The following is a 20,877-nucleotide window of genomic DNA, read 5'->3' on the forward strand; positions in this document are numbered from 1 at the left end:
CAACTAATGCAAGAGAAATTACAACATTTTGTAACAAATTCCTACAATTTGTGTTTTATCTTTAATAAATGTGTTTTACCTGCTACATGGCTTATCTGTGTACATTTATCTATAGTTTTTAGTACGTAATTAATACTTGTATTTTTCTTAAAGCACAGTACAAGAGTGGCAACCATAAATCATGAATAATTTAATATAATGTCAGTAAAACGTTCTGTTCTATTCTTACCTAATCCTTGATTATGACAGACTATATGTAATATGGAAAATTGCAAGTTGTTCTTTGAGTGCAACTAGAAAAGCCCATATCTGCTGTAAATCTGTATAGCAGATATGGGCTTCTACATCTACAATATGATTTGCCTGAGTAGTTGAACAAGACAAAAACACTAACCAATTTATTTGTAACTGTCTGGAATGGCTATCAGGTGTACTGGAGAGGACTCCACGTTCTGGTCGTGGAACGGTAGACCAGCTCTATACTCTCGGCAGGGTCCTTGAGGGTGCATGGGAGTTTGCCCAACCAGTCTACATGTGCTTTGTGGACTTGGAGAAGGCATTCGACCGTGTCCCCCGGGAAGTCCTGTGGGGAGTGCTCAGAGAGTATGGGGTATCGGACTGTCTGATTGTGGCGGTCCGCTCCCTGTATGATCAGTGTCAGAGCTTGGTCCGCATTGCTGGCAGTAAGTCGGACCCGTTTACAGTGAGGGTTGGACTCCGCCAAGGCTGCCCTTTGTCACCGATTCTGTTCATAACTTTTATGGACAGAATTTCTAGGCGCAGTCAGGGCGTTGAGAGGATCCGGTTTGGTGGCTGCAGGATTAGGTCTCTGCTTTTAGCAGACGATGTGGTCCTGATGGCTTCAACTGGCCAGGATCTTCAGCTCTCACTGGATCGGTTCGCAGCCGAGTGTGAAGCGACTGGGATGAGAATCAGCACCTCCAAGTCCGAGTCCATGGTTCTCGCCCAGGAAAGGGTGGAGTGCCATCTCCAGGTTGGGGAGGAGATCTTGCCCCAAGTAGAGAAGTTCAAGTACCTAGGAGTCTTGCTCACGAGTGGGGAAAGAGTGGATTGTGAGATTGACAGGCGGATCGGTGCGGCGTATTCACTAATGCGGACGCTGTATCGATCCGTTGTGGTGGTGAAGAAGGAGCTGAGCCGGAAGGCAAAGCTCTCAATTTTCTGGTCGATCTACGTTCCCATCCTAACCTATGGTCATGAGCTTTGGGTTATGACGGAAAGGACAAGATCACGGGTACAAGTGGCCGAAATGAGTTTCCTACGCTGGGTGGCGGGTCTCTCCATTAGAGATAGGTTGAGAAGCTCTGTCATCCGGGAGGAACTCAGAGTAAAGCCGCTGCTCCTCCACATCGAGAGGAGCCAGATGAGGTGGTTCAGGCATCTCCTCAGGATGCCACCAGAACGTCTCCCTAGGGAGGTGTTTGGGGCACGATTGACCGGCAGGATGCCAAGGGGAAGACCCAGGACACGTTGGGAAGACTATGTCTCCCGGCCTGGACTGGGAATGCCTCGGGATCCCCTGGGAGGAGCTGGACGAAGTGGCTGGGGAGAGGGAAGTCTGGGCTTCTCTGCTTAGGCTGCTGCCCCCGCGACCCGACCTCGGATAAGCAGAAGAAAATGGATGGATGTCTGGAATGGATGTATGTTGTCTTTAAGTTGAAGTGGTCATTGTTTGTGGTGTTACTAAGTGGTCACAATAATCAATTAAATTAAGCTAATGGTGCAGTAAGTTGAATGATACGGACACATTTGTTACTGGATACTCTTGAATACGGTTCCGCCTTTAGGACTTTGGAAAGAATATGCAACTATAATTATATTATATTGTTTATATTAACAAAAGCTGTGTTTTGGGCTGCATTATTGTTCAATTAAGGACACGTATATCTAGCCTGTATGTTATTATATGCTTAGCTGTTGCGTAGCTGCAAGCTCTTAGTAGCTTATAGCCTACCGTGTTTACCTTTTGTAAATGACTTGACTAAAATAGAAGAAAAGACCATCCTTGTGGGCTTATTGGAAGACATTTAGATGTTACCTGGCTATCCAGCTCTGCACAAGTAAACACACTGTGAGACTATTTTCTGCTGATATTGGTCCAATATTTAAAACCATTATCGGATTGGGACACCACTATTTTTCACCAATGTTGAGTAGCCTCAGTGTATTGACAATGTGTGGACACAATTCTATCCTTAGTGCTGGAATTTAGATACTAAAGTGCTTTTATTATAATCTATTGTAAACAATGTATTGTGCATATGTAGCTTTAATGCTAATGAGCTGAGTTTGTCCACGCCTGTCCTTGTCTCTAAGAAGCGCTATTGTTTACTTTATCCACTATTGACATGTACACTTTAACTGTACACTTATCCAACATAATATATGCCATAAATCACATACAACAATTAACATCAAGGACATGAGGACACAAATGTTAATCAATTCGGTCCACGTTAATCAATTCATGGACTCACAGATAGTTGGGAGAGAGCCAGGCTTTCTTTTAAAATGGGTAGCAAAGCTTTTTAATTATTTATTTGTATATTTTGCAAATCTGTCCTCAGTGAAGTGGTGTGTGTACAATGCAAAGTGTGCAAAATATACACAGGGCGGTCTTATCTTACCAATGGTGAGTCCATAACCTATAAAAAGGGACTTTTCTGAAATTTGATGCTCATGAACAGGTCATCAACATCATTAAAAAGTTAATTTTGCCCAACTTTTAAAAGCTAAAAATACCAGTTACAACAATATGTACACATCATACACAGTAGCTGTAGAAATGGGTGTTTATTTACGTGTAATTTTGTCTCTTGTCTGTATTTTTAGAGGCTGGTGGCTATGAATATGCCTCTGAACAGCGATGGCACTGTCATGTTCAACGCTACTCTCTTTGCACTGGTGCGAACAGCCCTGAAGATAAAAACTGAAGGTAAAAATATACAGTTGACAACTTCACGAAGAAAAAAACACTACCGAAGGAATCACCTGAAACTGCGGCCAGTGAGCCTATGTGCTTCTTTCCCCGTGCGGCAGGTAATCTGGAACAAGCTAACGAGGAGCTTCGGGCTGTCATCAAGAAAATCTGGAAGAGAACTAGTATGAAGCTACTGGATCAAGTAGTGCCCCCTGCTGGTGGTCAGTAGAATCACACTCATTGTACATGCCACAGGATAATCCAACACCACACATACATATGTGTAAATATGTTCTCACACATTGTTCTTGTATGACGGTGTTGCTGCTCATGTTCTCCTGTGTTTGCTATCCGTGTGTGTTGGATCCTGATGGAGGCTGCAGACGTCCTAGACAATCGGCCATGTCTCCCTCTGTTTCTCTCATTTGTCTGGATCTCTTCTTAATTCACTGCTTTTCTTCTTCTCCTCACACTCTTTTATATGTCTGTGCGTGTGTGTCCAAAACATCTCAAGCACTTCAGAATATTCTGAAGCAGTTCTGTTTTAGGGTGGTGGCATGGAACTCGCGTTGCCTCTGTCTTTTTGTCTTGCTCTTTCTCTGATTTCTGTCCCCAGCATGCTTGGTCAAAGTGATTCAGACCCCTGTTTCATAATGATGCTCACACACTTTTTTGCCTTGTGAGAAGTTAGGAGTAGTTCATTTTCATTTTAATCAGTAAAGGACAAAACAACAGTCAAGTAGTTTGGATCATTATTATGGAAGTGAGCAGCAACGTGCACACAACTTTAACCCTGACGTGATGTCAGACTCAAATACATTTCTTTGCAAACATTTTTAAAGGACATTCTTAGTTCTAAATTTAATATGCATCCATGTTAAATGTGTTACTATATATAAAAAAGGCAAAATACATATATATATATATATATATACCATATTTTCTGGACTATAGGGTGCACCGGATTATAAGGCGCACTGCCAATGAATGGTCTGTTTTTGATCTTTTTTCATACATAGGGCGCACCGGATTATATGGAACATTAAAGGAGTCATTTTTTTTATTTTTTTTTCTAAATGGAAAACACTTCCTTGTGGTCTACATAACATGTACTGGGGGTTCTTTGGTCAAAATGTTGCATAGGTTATGTTTTACAGACCATATTCAAGCCGCTTTCTGACAGTCGCTTCAGGATGCGCCGTTTTGTGGGCGGTTGTATTTACGTGGCTCACCTTCGACAGCGTCTTCTCCCCGTCATTATGTTGTAGCGGTGTAGCGTGCAAGGACGGGAGTGGAAGAAGTGTCAAAAGATGGCGCTAACTGTTTTAATGACATTCAGACTTTACTGAGATCAATAACGGAGCATCATCTTCTCATCCGCCGGAAATGTGTCCCGTGAAAAACCGTCCGACCGGAACTCTCTAATAACTAAAGTTCCTTGGGTGAATAATATAAACTCACTATGTTTTAGCGCTTTCATGGCAGATATAAGTAAGAACTTTACACTACTTTATATTAGAAATGGCAACAGCGGAGGATGAATGTCCCATAACAAGAAGATAGAGGAAAAGAAGAAACTTCGTCACGGACTACAGAGGCGGATGCGTGCAATTTTTCAGGACTTATGCAGATCCCAAGTACAGATCAGCAGGTACCAGAAGTTAAGAAAAGTTGCTTTTGCATAATATTGCAAAACAAAACGCCAGATAATATGTCTTACCTTATACACACACCATAATAATACTCGTATGTTGAAGCACAGTACAATCCATCAAGCGGTGCGGCTTCATAGCTTACCAAAGTCGTACTAAAACATTTTGATACGTTTTTGAGCGCTGTGTGTAATGTTCTATATTTTCAATGGAACATATAAAATGTTGGTGTTGTTTACTTGTGTGATATTGCAGTCTACACTTATCTCTTGTGTGTGACTGCCATTATATTGCAGTCCACACGTATCTCTTATGCTTGACTGCCATCTACTGGTCACACTTATCATTACACCATGTTCCAAATAAAATAGCTTCGAGGTGGGTAAGCAAAACCAGAATTATTCCTTACAATAGGCGCACCGGGTTATAAGACGCACTGTCGAGTTTTGAGGGAAAAAAAGGATTTTAAGTGCATCATATAGTCTGGAAAATATGGTATATATATATATATATATATATATTTGCTCCTTGAAATTTTTTGGTACTGTTCTGTGGACAAGGACAATAAAAAATATACATTTTTAAGACTTTTTATAGTTTCATCCATGAGGCTTTTTGTGATTTTTTGTTCGGTCTGGGGAGGTCTTGGAATGTAACATTGTAAGCATCATGTATCTACTGTATGCAATATACTGTATAAATGTATACTTTATACAACCAAACAGCAAATATATGTCAAACAGGCTGCATAGAGTCAGTTAGAGTTGAGTAATGATTTTACAGGGCTGGCCTCTAGATACGTACACCCATGACCAAGCTTTTTCTTTCTTTTGAAAATGTGAACATGGTGTTAAATACTATGGTACATCGGAGTATGAGTTTAAGTGGTTCTGTGATGCAGCTCGTACTTTGGAAAACTTGTATTGTGAAACATCGTCGCCATGGAAGCCCATTAGAATGGAACAATTTGTGACATCCATCCATCCATTTTCTACCGCTTATTCCCTTCGGGGTCGCGGGGGGCGCTGGAGCCTATCTCAGCTACAATCGGGCGGAAGGCGGGGTACACCCTGGACAAGTCGCCACCTCATCGCAGGGCCAACACAGATAGACAGACAACATTCACACTGACATTCACACATGTCTTTTAAAAATAAAGATGAACAATACAATACACTGTTATGTAGCACAAATAATTACAGTAGTTTTATGAAGTAATGCAATAATAATGTACAGCATTTACCTTGAGCTGCTTCAATGTGGTGCAGGCTAGCAGTGCTTCGCTCCAACTGCTGTACCAAGTCTGCTAAGCACGCCATCATATTTTTGATAATTTATTTATTCAATTTAATGTATATCATCCGCTTCTTCCCAGCACTGTTCTTCACACTCACTTTATTTGTTCCCATTGAGGGAAAAACAAAATGAAGTCGATCTCTAGCTATATACGGATGTTTTGGTCAGATCTTAAGGGGTTCACTGTGACATTCGCTACACCGATTAGCGATGGGAAGGCTTGTAACCTAAAGCATAACAAAGACAGCTTGTATACCGACGTACCACTGTATTCTGTACACCATCAGGATGGATGTATTTCACATAATTTGATCTGGAAGGAGTGTGGTGCTTGAGCAGAATGAAGGTGATGGTGGTATAAGACCTCACCTCCACCACTTGGTCTTGTGTGTGCTGACCTGCTGACACAGGAAGCATTTGTGTGGTCTGTTCACTCAGATGATGAGGTAACCGTGGGGAAGTTCTATGCCACCTTCCTGATACAGGACTACTTTAGGAAATTCAAGAAACGTAAAGAGGAAGGCCTGGTGGGTGCGCACCCCTCCCAGAACAGCACGGCCATCGCACTGCAGGTGAGTCTTTTTGGGGTCCACAAGGACGTGTGAGCCAAGCAGACAGATGTTGTCTTTGTGTGCGTTCCACTTAGATATCACAGAGTGTGCTAATGTAATGTTTGTGATCCAGCAGGATGTTCATTATCTCGCTGTACAGTACCTTTCGGTTATTTGTGTCTTTTATCCCTGTTCCTCTAAATGTCACACATTTGATGTTAAGCGTGCACCATTGTCTCACGTGATTCCACCCATCAGCTCATGACGTTCACCTCCAAAGCTTGTTGACGTTTAAGTTACACATTAATGTGCAACGTAAACCAAAAAGACCACAGCAGCAGGTACCTCTGTGTAATCTAGTGAGATCCATTAGCGCTGAATTAAAAATGTGGTTTTTACCAAGATAATAATGCTCAGTTTTGATTGACACTGAAATTACCACAACATGTTTATTATTGTGGTTGTACCACTGCATTGCATCATACACTGATTTATCACTACTAATTACTGCGTATTGAGTATTTATTAACAAGTAAATTGTGCAACACAGCAGCAACAGAACCAGTGTTGTAATAGTGGTAGGATTATGAGTAATGGTAAATTCATTGTAAACATTTTCAAATTGCATAATTACTGTAGACTAGAAAAGCAGTAAGAGAGCACAGACCTCTGCCAGGCCCTATTTCCCAATTGTAAAGAATCCTTTAAAATAAAGTCCTAAATCCAGATGGTGATCCGGATCACCCTCAAAATCTAATCACTTGTTCCTTATCCCACTTCTGACATTTCCTGAAAGTTTAAAATAAAATCTGTGCATACTTTTTTGTGCTCTCTAAAGGGGAATGAAATAAACAGAGTGAACCCTTTTGCCATTCATCCACTGTCTTTGGGTGGAGGCGGGGCCACTAGCATACACACACAGAGAAGTTTAGCCTCTTACCGTACACGTAAGGTAACATGTAGAAATTATTTGGATCACCTCCTAAATCTAATCACTTACCCATACAATACCCATTTCTGACATTTTCTGAAAGTTTCATGAAAATCCACCCGAATGTTTTTTTAGCTATGGTGCTAACTAACAGACAGACGTAAATTCCACCAAATACATAACCATCTGGTGGAGGTAATAAAGCTGGTGCATGCTGCACACCCACGACACAGCGACTACCATCTAATGGAGATTTCCATTATACAGGAATTGCATTACAATTTGTCTGTAGCCACAGCTGTTAAGGCCAATATTTTTGACCGAGAAGAAGCTGGGGACCCCAGTGTTTTTTGCTTTTGTGGAGGGACCATGCAACGGTCAACTCTTATTGACTGGGCAGTTAAAAGAGCTGTTTGCAACATTTACACAGATGTCTAGAGGGTGCCAACTTTCTAATGTATTTTACACAGTATATCCCGCCCTCTTACTCCTCCTCTCATATGTAATGACGTGAATACGTATGTACGTAACACGTGCACACAAATTAGCTTTAGGTCTTGTTAGCTAATAGCGATTTGTCATTGAATGTATATTCTATCATAACAACAACATAACTGCAAATTGTTCTTTGCTTCTCTTGGATTGCTTTTGTGTGTGTGCACACGCTCCCTGGGTGATGGACCGCTCTAAACACAAATTATTTTAGTTCGGGCCAGTAAAAGTTTTTGTTACATAAATTTTGTAATTGTGAAAAATAAAAGCATTTGTCAAAATAATTTGTTCTGTTAAACCACTAATGTTAACATAAACTAACCAGTGGTGTTCTTGTTATATTTTTTGCTTTTAAAAAAATGTCACTGTGAGGAAGTTGCAAACAGCACCTCTAATTGAATAGAGGTGTTATTGTTTAGAGCATTAGAAATATTTTACAGTGTCAATCGATTTGTCCAGGGTGTACCCCGCCTTCCGCCCGATTGTAGCTGAGATAGGCTCCAGCGCCCCCCGCTACCCCGAAGGGAATAAGCGGTAGAAAATGGATGGATGGAATCAAATCTGGCAGTTCATTCTTGGGTGGCTTTCATTTCAGTATTTCCCATACATTCATTGATTTGTGGCGGCTTGCCACAAATAGATTTTGCGCTCCATGTTTTCCCTTGCTCATAAACACATTATTAATGGGATTGTCTGTAAATCATTGTAATTCCGCTTCCTAACACACCTCATATGAACCTGGTCTGCCAGAGAATAAGAAGACTAGCCACAGGGATGGCTGTTACCAACTTAGCTACTTTATTGCTACATCTAGGAAGTATTCAGGCCCCTTTGGATACTTTTTCAAAAACAGTGACTTACTTGCTTGAGACTTTGAAGGACTAACTTAAAGACACATATAACTCTTTTCAACAAGCAGCAGGTGCTGCTGTGGGCCCCCACATCTAAAAGAAATGGGCAGCGTTGTCTTGTTTGTAACGTCGAGAAAAAGATGCAACAGAAAAACAGTTGTAACCTATTTGTTTTCCTTCTTGCGATTTTTACTATTTTTATTTTCACGCACGTTAGTTCTCTCTTCTACAGCGTCCATTACAATTTCATGCACATGCGTCATGACCAATAATGCAAATTAGATGATAGCATCTTTATTTCCCTCTCCTACAGCATCTGTTACCTTTACATGCACATGCATCATGGCCAATTATGCATCACCCACTGCCACAAATAGATTGCAGTCCTGTAGGAAACACTGCATTAGATGTACCTAATGAAATGGAGCAAGTGTTGCATTCACTGTCACCAAATAGCAACATTAGGCAATAAAACAGCTTGTTGATTAAAGTGTGTTGATGTGTCTATTTAAGCATCTTAAAAACATAATACTTCAATTTAAGACAAAAGACACAGAATCTCCCCAAGATTGTTGAGATGAGAGCAGGTTGCACACATGTCTGTCCGTGCATGTCTGTCTGCACTGCAAACGTCAGATCGTCCAGCAGGCGTGTGTGTGCGCTTGTGGCTGTTTGATGTCCCTTTTTAATCCCCTTATTTTGAGCCCTCAGCAGAAGTCCTTAGTCGTTCTTTATTGTCATGGTTACAGGCTGGCCTCCGCACGCTCCATGATATTGGGCCCGAAATACGCCGAGCGATATCATGTGACCTGCAGGATGACGAACTAATAGACTTTATACCAGAGGAAGACGAGGAAATTTATAGGGTAATTGATTTGATTTTACCTGACAGGGTTTGGGGCGTTTATATGGACAAAAGTTGCAAGACATTAATCAGTTAATTCATCAATGAAGGGTTGAATCTTAACTCTTCAACATACTATTTTGGACAACTCAGTGAGTTTGGTGTGGAAAAATTAAGAGCCATGACCTCAACTCTATCAAACACGCAACAGGTACAAGGTGTGTCAGAAAGTTCCAGGAATGTCCTTGCCACAGAGCCAGGCCATCAACCAGCACGTCTACGAAGAGATCTTGCAGCATTTGCTTTATTCGGTGCACAAAAATAGTTGTGGTAACTCATGGTTACTTCACTGTGACAACACTCCTGCTCACAACACCCTAAGCAGAACAGTTTCTGGACCAAAATAACATGGTGGAGCAACCTCTCCACCTCTCGACTCACGAGTCAGCCGTGTGCTATTTTCCTCTTTTCCGAGCTCTAGGGGAATTATCACTTTTTTGAAGAGTTAAGATTGCAGTGACGACAGAGCTGTAGAGGGTCCTGGAAGAATCGTTTGCAGAGAAGGCTGTGAAGGTCCTTCCAGAGGGTTTATTTTCATTAGGACAACTTGTAGTTTGTAGAAGAAGAAATAAATATCTTCTTTCATGTGTACAATGCACAGTTAAATATGTCTTCTGAATTTAACCCATCCTCTTAAAGAAGCAGTGGGCAACCATCGTGTGGTGCACTATCAAGGGACAACATCCAGGTCGTAGGCCAGCATCTTGGTCAAAATGTGTGAATGCAGTCTTACCCAAGACACTAAATGATTTGAGGAAGCGGGATTTGAACCAGGAACCCTTTGGTTACTAGACAACCTCCTGAGCCATGTAGCTCCCAAAGTGACAGTTGTACTGAATAACAGCAGGCCTGGAACTTTTCTGATACACTTTGTAGATTTTAAGTCAACTTCAGTGACGTCTGACCTCACAAATCACCAAACCAAACAAAATCTACGACATTTTATAAAAAGTTTTCCTTGAAGAGAAGAAGCTGTGATAGCTCCAAAGGGGGTGACCATGTCCACCTTCTTCCAGGTGTCCTCAAACTTTTGTCCATATGTAGTACAGTGTCTACAACAATACATTTGAATGCTTATCCTGTAGTTTTACTCATTTTTTGACACTTTTCTTTTTGCCATTTTTAATTCACACATGAGTCACACGCTCATAAGTCAGCTTTCTATTTCTCTTCATATCAAACCTAAAACCAGACTTAACATCAAACACTGTTAATGTGTACTGTCAGCAATGAACGTGTCAGGGTCTCATTCTGTTTACGCCCTTCAGCGTAATGGCGGACTCTTTGGCAACCACCTCATGAACGGAGGTCATCGGCGGTCGAACGGCCACCAGACCAACGCCACGCAGCGTCCCCTGCAAGTGCAGCCGCCGCCTCACTACGCTCACATGGAGCAACCGGTGGGGCGGCTGTCTCGAGCCAACGCCATGTCCCACGGCAACCACCGTCACCACCACCACCACCATCACCACCACCACCGCCACCACAACAACTCTTACGGCAAGTCTCCCAAATCCACCAACATCAACCTCAACAACGCCAACAAGTCCAGTCTGCCCAACGGTGGGCACCATCGCTACTATGAACACGCCCCTCCCAACGGGTACCCGGGACATTGTGGCTCCTACTATGACTATGAAAAGCCTCACACTCCACAAGCTCAAAGGTACCAACCAAAGAATCATTTGGTTCTGATCCATTCATCTCCAGCTAAGAGTTCATTCAGCAGCCATTTGTGTTCCTGTCATGTTGTCTTGTTGCTATTATCCAATGGGCTGAAACATTGAATACACAATGTTTTTACAAATGCATTTTTAATCATCCACCAACCCACTAACTACTCACTTCCATAATAATTTGGAGTGAATGAGAAAGTATTAAGATAACATATATGTCTGTCATTTATCAACATGGCTGCATATTGTGCAACACAGCAGCAACAGAACCAATGTAATATTTTGAGGGTGCAAACTGCACAGTCAACATGAATAGCGCTTATGAGTTGATTGTAAACAGTACAACAAGTGGTATCACGCAAACAATAATGATATCCAATCCAATCCACTTTATTTATATAGCACATTTAAAAAAAACAATAGAAGTTTCACAAAGTGCTGCACAAAAGTTGATACATACATACTAGGACAGTCAGTAATATAAAACATTTAACTATAAAATAATAAACACATACAATACATCATCGGAAAAAAAATAGACTAAAATCACACAACTCTCATCTCTCATGCTGGTTTAAAAGCCAAAGAATTAAAATATGTTTTAAGACGTGATTTAAAACTCATTAAAGAGGGAGCCGTCCGAATAACAATAGGGATATTGTTCCAAAGTTTTGGAGCCAAAGCAGAAAATGCACGATCACTTCTGGATTTTAAACGGGTTTTTGGGACGACAAGAAGAAACTGATCAGCTGACCTCAGAGACCTTGTGGGGGTGTACATTTTTAAAAGGTCTGACAGATATTGTGGCGCTAATCCGTTAAGAGATTTAAAAACAAACAACAATATTTTAAAAGGAAGTCTTAAAAAATCTAAAAATAACATTACACTACAACTGTATATGCTCAAATAGTGGCTATAAGGCTCTACTTGTCAAAATGTGCTAGCTTGGTGCTAATTTACTTTGGATATGCCATAAACAGTACATGCTACTGATTAGCATGAGCGATTTTAAATGGCAATTTCAACACCTCCAAATTTGACAGATCAAAACTACAACTAAGATGCACGTTGCAAACTAGATGCATGCTTGCTGTGATATCTTATTGGAAATAATATGGGCAATTTCCTGGGAAAATGTGTATGATAAAGGAATTTTCATTTCAATCACAAATCCCGTTAAATCATTTTTTTCTACACCTATAAAAATACATGCGTTGCACTGAAAGGAACCTATATCCCTTGCCCACAAGACACTGTCTTTAACCAATTTGCCATCAACTCTGACATTTAGCTCCTCTGGTTATCTACTTTAATAAAAGGCTTCCTTGTGATGAAGGATAATGAATAATAATATTGCACAAATGCAAATGAAAACAATTATGGGTTCCTCCACAGCGCTTATAGTTGAAAAATGTGTCAATCTAGCTCATATAATTTCTCCCTCAATATTACAAAAAAGAGTGAGCTGCTGCCTGCTCTTCTTTAGTCAAATAATTGTGTCCTATTTGTCAAGATAATTACACAAAATGTGGATGTTTGAAAGATATGTCCAGCCAACTCTCTGGCGTTGTTAATCTGATTAAGTTACATAACATGCAATTTACCGCGCTCCATGTGCTGCACAGTCAGTGACACATGTAAATGAGACTAGGGAGTGTAAGAAAATGAGATACAACCACTGTACAGCATTATCAGCTCAGTGTTAAATTGAAAAAAATATATATATTACTAAACAAATTAAACATTTTTACCAAATGAACACACAAATGTGTTTTTTTGTTTGTTTTTATTGGTGCTATTTTAACTGTACTTGTTTTTTTTTTTACATAAAATTATACTTTGTTTATTTAGAACTTTGCCTTGCTTTTAAATGGCCAGAACCTTAATAGTTATTTTTATGTTTGTAACAGCCAAAAGAGAAGCATAATTACAGTATAAATACATATTTATAAATCAATTAGTCATCTTTGTTGTTAGTAAGCACATACTGTACCTACAAATATCTCAAGCTGAATTTAAAAATTGATGGCTCAATTAGAGGCACTGAGTATGTGTACGCTTGATAATTTGATGAGTCGGCTAATTGTTAAGATAGTCGATGACTTGTTGACTATCAAAATAGTTGTTAGTTGCAGCCCTAGTTGGTACTGTATTGGTTCAAATGTGAAAGGTACCTATCCCTATCTGTGATAGACATCTTAGAGGGGGATTGTCAAAAATTGGCATTTTTAGGAAATGTTATGGGTGCGTCCATATTCACTGTTTTTTGCCATTCGTTGGGGGTCTTGGAATATAACCCCTGCAACTATCTGCAGTCTACTGTACAGGTGAACAAACGTACCATAGATTATGTTTATCAGGGATGTTAAACACTAAAACTTGTACTTCACTTTTTGCTCCATTGAACTGAATCCCTAAGCTGGATAGAGTGAACTGTGCAGCGAAAAGCCTCATGACTTTATTTGTCTGGCAGAATCCATCTTCTTATCTAGCCTATCCTTTTTTTCCCCGCCAACCTTTACCCATTCCTACACAAACACACTTCATTTCATGACAAACCAGCAGTGCTCCTTGTTGTCAGCCACCCCTGGGTGTTATCTTGGTTTTCCTCTGCATCCATTAAGCTTGCCAGACAATTTCATTGCTGCCGATGGAATTGCTGAGCAACACTAGGGCGGACGTCTACCCTCATGCTTTCTTCCTCCTACATATATATTAGAATGCTGTATATGTTCCATATACTGTATGACATACAGTATATATCACTTTTCTCCAGCCTTTTTCTCTCTGTGTTTTCTCCTTTCTCCATCCTAACCCAAATGCTTTCTCTTGACCACCCCTCTACCGTCTTGGACAGAAGGCGCTACTATGAGACCTATGTTAGGTATGTTACTTTTTCAGGCACCGGCGGTAACAGAATCGAGGGTCTTTGTTCCCTTGTACTTCTTTCATGTTTCACTTAGTTTGGATCTGTGAATGGCTGCACCCCCGCTAGACTATGCTAACATGCAAAATGCTGGTCTCGTCCATGTACATGCCTTTGTAAAAAACACACAAATGTGAGGTAAAAGTAAAACGTTCTTTGAAAGCGGCCAGCATATTGCGGACAATCTTGTTTTTGCTGCATGTGGCTTTTAGGTTTGTGGCCACTGCTTATCATTTAAGCTCATCAAGGTAAAAGCAATATTGCAGGTGCTCTTCGCGGCCCAAAATATCTGCTTGCCGTCTTTCAAAATGTCACAAGCACTGCAACCGCCTGTCAACTTGAGTCTGCATGACAGTGCATGAGCCAAGTCCAGTAATCCTCCCCTCCTTCCATATGAAACATTCACACTCTGACTCCTCCTCCCTGGTGTCCCTTCAGGTCCAATGGCGGGGACAGACGGCACCCCACCATCCGCAGAGAGGAGGAGTTGGATGAAGACCGCCTTTCTGGCGTGTATTACAGCGGGGAGGAGTTTTATGAAGACGACAGCATGCTGTCAGGGGACAGGTAGGTCAGTAAAGAACAGGTTTTTACAAGACGCATTATTTTATGATGTGATATGTTGAAAGGTACCAGAACAGCGACACAGAGTATGAGACTCCCAAAGGCTACCATCACCCTGACGGCTACTATGACGACGATGAGCAGCCTCTCTACCACGACTCCAGGAGGTCACCTAAAAGACGCTTGCTGCCTGCCACACCTCAAGGTTTGCCGGGTATTGACCTGCGGCATGAGTTGTCTTTACTTCTTTATCAAAATTAACAGTACCGTATTTTTCGGACTATAAGGAGCACTTAAAATACTTTCATTTTCTCAAAAATCGACAGTGCGCCTTATAACCCGGAATCATTCTGGTTGTGCTTACCGACCTCAAAGCTATTTTAGTTGGTACATGGTCTAATAATAAGTGTGACCAGTAGATGGCAGTCATACATAAGAAATACGTGTAGACTGCAATATGAAGCCAGTAAACAACACCAAAACTTTAAATGTTCCATTGAGAATATAAAACATTACACACGGCACTCAAAAAGCTATGAAACCGCACCGCTTGATGGATTGTCGGCGCGTTACGGCTACAGTAGTCAGACGTACTCTTCAACATACGAGTATTAGTATGGTGTGTGTATAAGGACTGCAAAATGGCACCTATTAGCAGACATTTTATCGTCCGTTTTGTTTCACAATATTATGCAAAACCAACTTTTCTTACCTTCTGGTACCTGCTGATGTGTATTTTGGATCTGCATTAGTCCTGAAAATTTTCGCGCATCCGCCTCTTTAGTCCGTGGCGACACCATTGTCAATAAGCTTCTTCTTTTTCTCTATCTTCTTGTTATGGGACATTCACCCTGTGCTGTTTCCATTTCTAATATAAAGTAGTGTAAAGTTGTAACTTATATCTGTCAGTCGACTCGCTATAGAAGCGCTAAAAACTACCACTGTAGTGAGTTTACATCATTCACCCACAGAATTTTAGTTATTAGAGAGTTCCAGTCGGACGGTTTTTCACTGGACACATATCCAGCGTTGTTATTGCACTAGTGAGCCACGGATGAGAAGATGCTGCTCTCTTATTGATTTAAGTAAAGTCTGAATGCCAATAAACAGTTTGCTCCATCTTTTGACACTTCTTCCACTCCCGTCCTTGCACACTACACCAGTACAACAAAGATGACGGGGAGAAGACGCTGCCGAAGGTGAGCCACGTAAATAAGACCGCCCACAAAACGGCTCATCCTGAAGTGACTCGAAGATGGTCTGTAAAACATCATCTATGCAACATTTTGACCAAGGAACAATATGACCCCTTTAATGCGCCTTACAATCCGGTGCGCCTTTTGTGTGAAAATAGACCCGCTCATCGGCAATGCGCCTTATAATTCGGTGCGCCCTATGGTCTGGAAAATACGGTACTAAACCTTCATTGCAATGCTTCACCTTACTGAAAGCTATTTTATTCTCAATTGGGCCCAAAGTGTTTTTCCACGCACTTGAAGTTATGCACGTTTCTCTTGTTCGTATTCTCCAATCCAGCCTCTGGACATGCCCACTCCGCATAAGACAGGCAAAAGTGCTCAAGTGGTGAATGAAGGCGGGCTCATTGCTAATGAGGAAGGCCTTTACCATTACACCTTTTTTATTGGCTGTGTGAACATTTTAGTTTAACCAACACTAATGAATGTAATTGAAATCCAGGGAAAGATATCACTTTGAATTTAAAAAGTCTGTATGCACCTGTGTCGTCATGGTGATGTTGTGTGTATGCACGCTGCAACAGCTTCTTCTTCATGGCTGGTTGTGAATAAAACTGTAATCCGTAGATGAAACTTTGATTCACTTGTTAGGGATGGGAATCGTAAACCGGTTCTTGTTCAGAACCAGTTCCCAGTTTATCAATTCCTTAGAATCGCTTGCCATTTCGTCAAGCGGTTTGCTTAACGGTACTTCTGGGTGGGCATGATGTAATTTCGTAACGTGCTTAGTGAAGTCAGCAACACGGCGTGTTCCCTGGCGGAAAAGTGCACCAAAGTTTGACACATTTTACTAAAAAAAAAACTTAATAGCGCTACTTTTAATAATTCCAAAGTTGCTATTTCGTTAAGAGGAGGACATATGAGCAATATGCTGAAACATAAGAACACACAGCATGCAATGAATGTTGCTTTTTTGAACCGCCCCGATCTCATCCCAGGCAGCAGCAGTCATCTAACGCAGTGGTCCCCAACCACCGGGCCGCGGCCCGGTACCGGTCCACAGACCGATTGGTACTGGGCTGCGCAAGAAATAAAAAATTTTTTTAAATATATATATATATATATATTTTTTTTTTTTTTTTTTGGAATAAATCAACATAAAAAACACAATATATACATTATATATCAATATAGATCAATACAGTCTGCAGGGATACATTCCGTAAGCACACATGATTGTATTTCTTTATGATAAAAAAAAAAGAAACCCCCCCCCCGGGTAGTCGGTGCCCCCCCTCTGCTAGGATAAAACAGCTCCCAGCCCTCTGCCAAAATGGGATGGAAAAATCAGGCATGGGCAGTACCGGCTCCTCGCAAAGTGCTTTTTTCACCTTCTCGAATGCCTGCTGGCACTGCTCCGTCCACTGGACCAGATCTGGAGCACCTTTTCGGGTGAGGTCAGTTGGTGGGCTGGTCAGGTCCGCAAACCGGGGGACGAACCTCCGGTAGTAACCCACCAGCCCCAAAAACTGCCTCACCTCCTTTTTCGTCTTTGGGGTCGGGCAGGCCGCAACTGCCGCGGTTTTGTCTATCTGAGGCCGCACCTGACCTTCCCACAAGTGGTACCCCAGATACTGTACCTCCCTCCGGCCAACCGTGCACTTCGCCGGGTTGGCGGTGAGCCCCGCCCGCCTCAGGGAATCGAGTACCGCCCCCACCCTCTGCATTTGCTCCGCCTATCTGGATGATGACATCATCCAGATAGGCGGCAGCATATGCCGCGTGGGGGCGCAGTACCCGGTCCATAAGTCTCTGAAATGTGGCGGGCGCACCGAACAAGCCGAACGAAAGGGTCACAAATTGGTATAAACCTTCCGGAGTTGAGAAGGACGTTTTTTCCATAGACTCTGGAGACAAGGGAATCTGCCAGAAGCCCTTAGTCAGATCCAGTGTCGTAAAAAAACGAGCAGTGCCCAACAGGTCAAGGAGCTCATCGACCCGCAGAATTGGGTAGGCGTCAAAACGTGACACATCATTTAACTTGCGGTAGTCCACACAGAACCGCACAGACCCATCTTTTTTCCCTACCAGAACTATAGGGCTGCACCATGCACTGTGTGACTCTTCTATCACTCCCAATTCCAGCATGGTTTTTAATTCCTCCCGAACTACTTTGCGCTTGTGTTCGGGTAGCCTATAGGGCCGAGACCTCACCGTCACGCCTGGGCTGGTCTCTATGTGATGCTGGGTGAGGTTCGTACGGCCTAGCAGGGGGGAGAACACGTCAAAAAAATGCTGCTGCAACGTGGCCACATCTATTTGTGTTGCCCCACCCCGGTCAGACCGCCTGACCTCATAATCCACATCACCTACTCGTCGTGTGACCACAAAGGGTCCTTGCCACTTGGTGAGTTATTTGGAGCTGGATGTTGGGAGTGATACAAGTACTTTCTTTCCCGGTGAAAATAGCTACACTGCATCTGGAAAGTATCCACAACGCTTAATTTCTTCCACATTTAGTTTTGTTACAGCCTTATTCCAAAATGGAAAAAAAAATGTTGGTCCTCAAAATTCTACACACAATAACCCAAATGTTGCAAATTTATCCAAAAAAAAATTTAAAAAAAATTCACAGCATTTGCTCAATACTTTGTTGATGCACCTTTGGCAGCTATTTGAATTTGAGACTTTAGTGACGTAAATTTTATTTATGTTAGCAGATATCTCCATATATGGTAGAGGTTTACCCGAGGAGCTTTGTGCGAGTCCACTTTTTTTTATCCAGTTGTAATCCGAAGTTGTTGTCAATAAGTTCCTACTTTTTTTCTCTATCCTCTTGCTCTGGGGCAGACTGGCTTGTACATGCACATGCATGCTAAAATCCTCCGCTGTTGCCATTAATACAAAGTAGCGTATAGATCTAACTTGTATCTGTCAGTAGACTGGCTATGGAAGCGCTAAAAACTACAACATGGCTGACTGGGTCAGGGGGCTTGGCCTGGAGGAGGAATTTAGCACCTAGTTTAAGACATAACGGCACATTCTGAAAAGACGGTCAGAAAGTGTCTGTAAAACAAAATCTATACATATTTATGACCAAAGTTAAAGTTAAAAGTACCAATTATAGTCACACACACACTAGGTGTGGTGAAATTTGTCCTCTGCATTTGACCCATCCCTAAACTTGTTCACCCCCTGAGAGGTGAGGGGAGCAGTGGGCAGCAGCGTGGCCGCGCCCTTGAATAATTTTGGGTGATTTAACCCCCAATTCCAACCCTTGATGCTGAGTGCCAAGCAGGGAGGTAATGGGTCCCATTGTTATAGTCTTTGGTATCACTCGACCGGGGTTTGAACTCACAACCTACCGGACACTCTAACCACTAGGCCACTAAGTAGGGACCAAAGAAATACCATTACATGTTATGTAGACTACAAGGAAGTTGTTTTTACAATTTAGAAAAAAATCATAATATACACTACCGTTCAAAAGTTTGGGGTCACCCAAACAATTTTGTGGAATAGCCTTCATTTCTAAGAACAAGAATAGACTGTCGAGTTTCAGATGAAAGTTCTCTTTTTCTGGCCATTTTGAGCGTTTAATTGACCCCACAAATGTGATGCTCCAGAAACTCAATCTGCTCAAAGGAAGGTCAGTTTTGTAGCTTCTGTGACGAGCTAAACTGTTTTCAGATGTGTGAACATGATTGCACAAAGGTTTTCTAATCATCAATTAGCCTTCTGAGCCAATGAGCAAACACATTGTACCATTAGAACACTGGAGTGATAGTTGCTGGAAATGGGCCTCTATACACCTATGTAGATATTGCACCAAAAACCAGGCATTTGCAGCTAGAATAGTCATTTACCACATTAGCAATGTATAGAGTGTATTTCTTTAAAGTTAAGACTAGTTTAAAGTTATCTTCATTGAAAAGTACAGTGCTTTTCCTTCAAAAATAAGGACATTTCAATGTGACCCCAAACTTTTGAACGGTAGTGTAAATTACCCCTCTAAGTTAATGGAAAAATGGGCAAGATTTGACAGGGAACACCCAAATCTAAGTGTTGCTCCAACCAGAGTGCGCATATTGGATGAAGGCGCGCAGTGACAGACTGAAATTGAGGTGGAGAATGCTGCGTGGCCAGAATCCGCGCAATTGCACAGCTTTTTTTATACTTTATAGGGCCCTTGATTTATTATACGAGTGAATCAAACTGAGCGCTCGACGAGGTCACTCACTGGTTGCTGCGTGTTGCACAGGTCACAGGAGGCCGTCTTTCAACTTTGAGTGTCTGCGCAGACAGGGCAGCCAAGATGAGCTTCCACATCAGCGCACTGCACTACCACTGCACCTTATGCAGCAGCAGGTAAACAAGTTCCTCCAGTGGTTGCAGTTAAAGAGCACACTTCAGCCACTTAAGCTCTTTTTTTCATGCAGTCATGATTTATTCACCCACCAGGTCATGGCCGTAGCAGGACTGGACTCCAGCAGAGCCCACCGCCTTTCCCCGACACGCTCCACCCGCTCCTGGGCCACACCCCCTGCCACCCCGGCCAGTAAAGACCAATCGCCGTACTACACCCCACTCATCCGCGTGGACCGCCCGCACAGGGAGAGCATCGCCAGCAGCCACGTGTCGGTGCGCAAGAGCTCCTGGTACACGGACGACCCCGACTTCTCGCAGAGGACGTACTCGCCCATTCACCTACATGTGCCGCCTGAGTACCACAACCAGTACCACCATAAGAGAGGCAGCGCCACCAGCCTGGTAGAAGCGGTGAGTTTCTGACTGAGGTTCGATCTGAAAATTACATGTTTATAATAAGAAATGCCACTGGTGTAGTCATGCAGAGGAGCAAACAATACACTGCAAAAACTGAAATCTAAGTAAGATT

At 42.1% G+C, this 20,877-nt stretch overlaps 1 protein-coding gene across 7 annotated transcripts in view; it reads left to right on the forward strand.

Annotated features, from left to right (window-relative positions):
* Positions 1-20,877, forward strand: part of cacna1da (calcium channel, voltage-dependent, L type, alpha 1D subunit, a) — a 253,309-nt gene that overhangs the window by 223,613 nt on the left and 8,819 nt on the right. For 5 of the 7 annotated variants that reach the window (XM_062052679.1, XM_062052689.1, XM_062052706.1 and 2 more), the window contains 10 exons: positions 2,854-2,956; positions 3,061-3,162; positions 6,328-6,461; positions 9,464-9,580; positions 10,887-11,284; positions 14,152-14,178; positions 14,659-14,787; positions 14,850-14,998; positions 20,242-20,348; positions 20,442-20,759. In XM_062052679.1, the coding sequence (XP_061908663.1) occupies positions 2,854-2,956; positions 3,061-3,162; positions 6,328-6,461; positions 9,464-9,580; positions 10,887-11,284; positions 14,152-14,178; positions 14,659-14,787; positions 14,850-14,998; positions 20,242-20,348; positions 20,442-20,759 (1,584 nt within the window). The remainder of the gene's footprint in view (positions 1-2,853; positions 2,957-3,060; positions 3,163-6,327; positions 6,462-9,463; positions 9,581-10,886; positions 11,285-14,151; positions 14,179-14,658; positions 14,788-14,849; positions 14,999-20,241; positions 20,349-20,441; positions 20,760-20,877) is intronic. The other 2 variants (XM_062052698.1, XM_062052725.1) reach the window with 1 other exon arrangement.

The sequence above is a fragment of the Entelurus aequoreus genome, linkage group LG01 (genome assembly GCF_033978785.1).
Source record: "Entelurus aequoreus isolate RoL-2023_Sb linkage group LG01, RoL_Eaeq_v1.1, whole genome shotgun sequence".
NCBI classification, from domain to species: Eukaryota; Metazoa; Chordata; class Actinopteri; order Syngnathiformes; family Syngnathidae; genus Entelurus; species Entelurus aequoreus.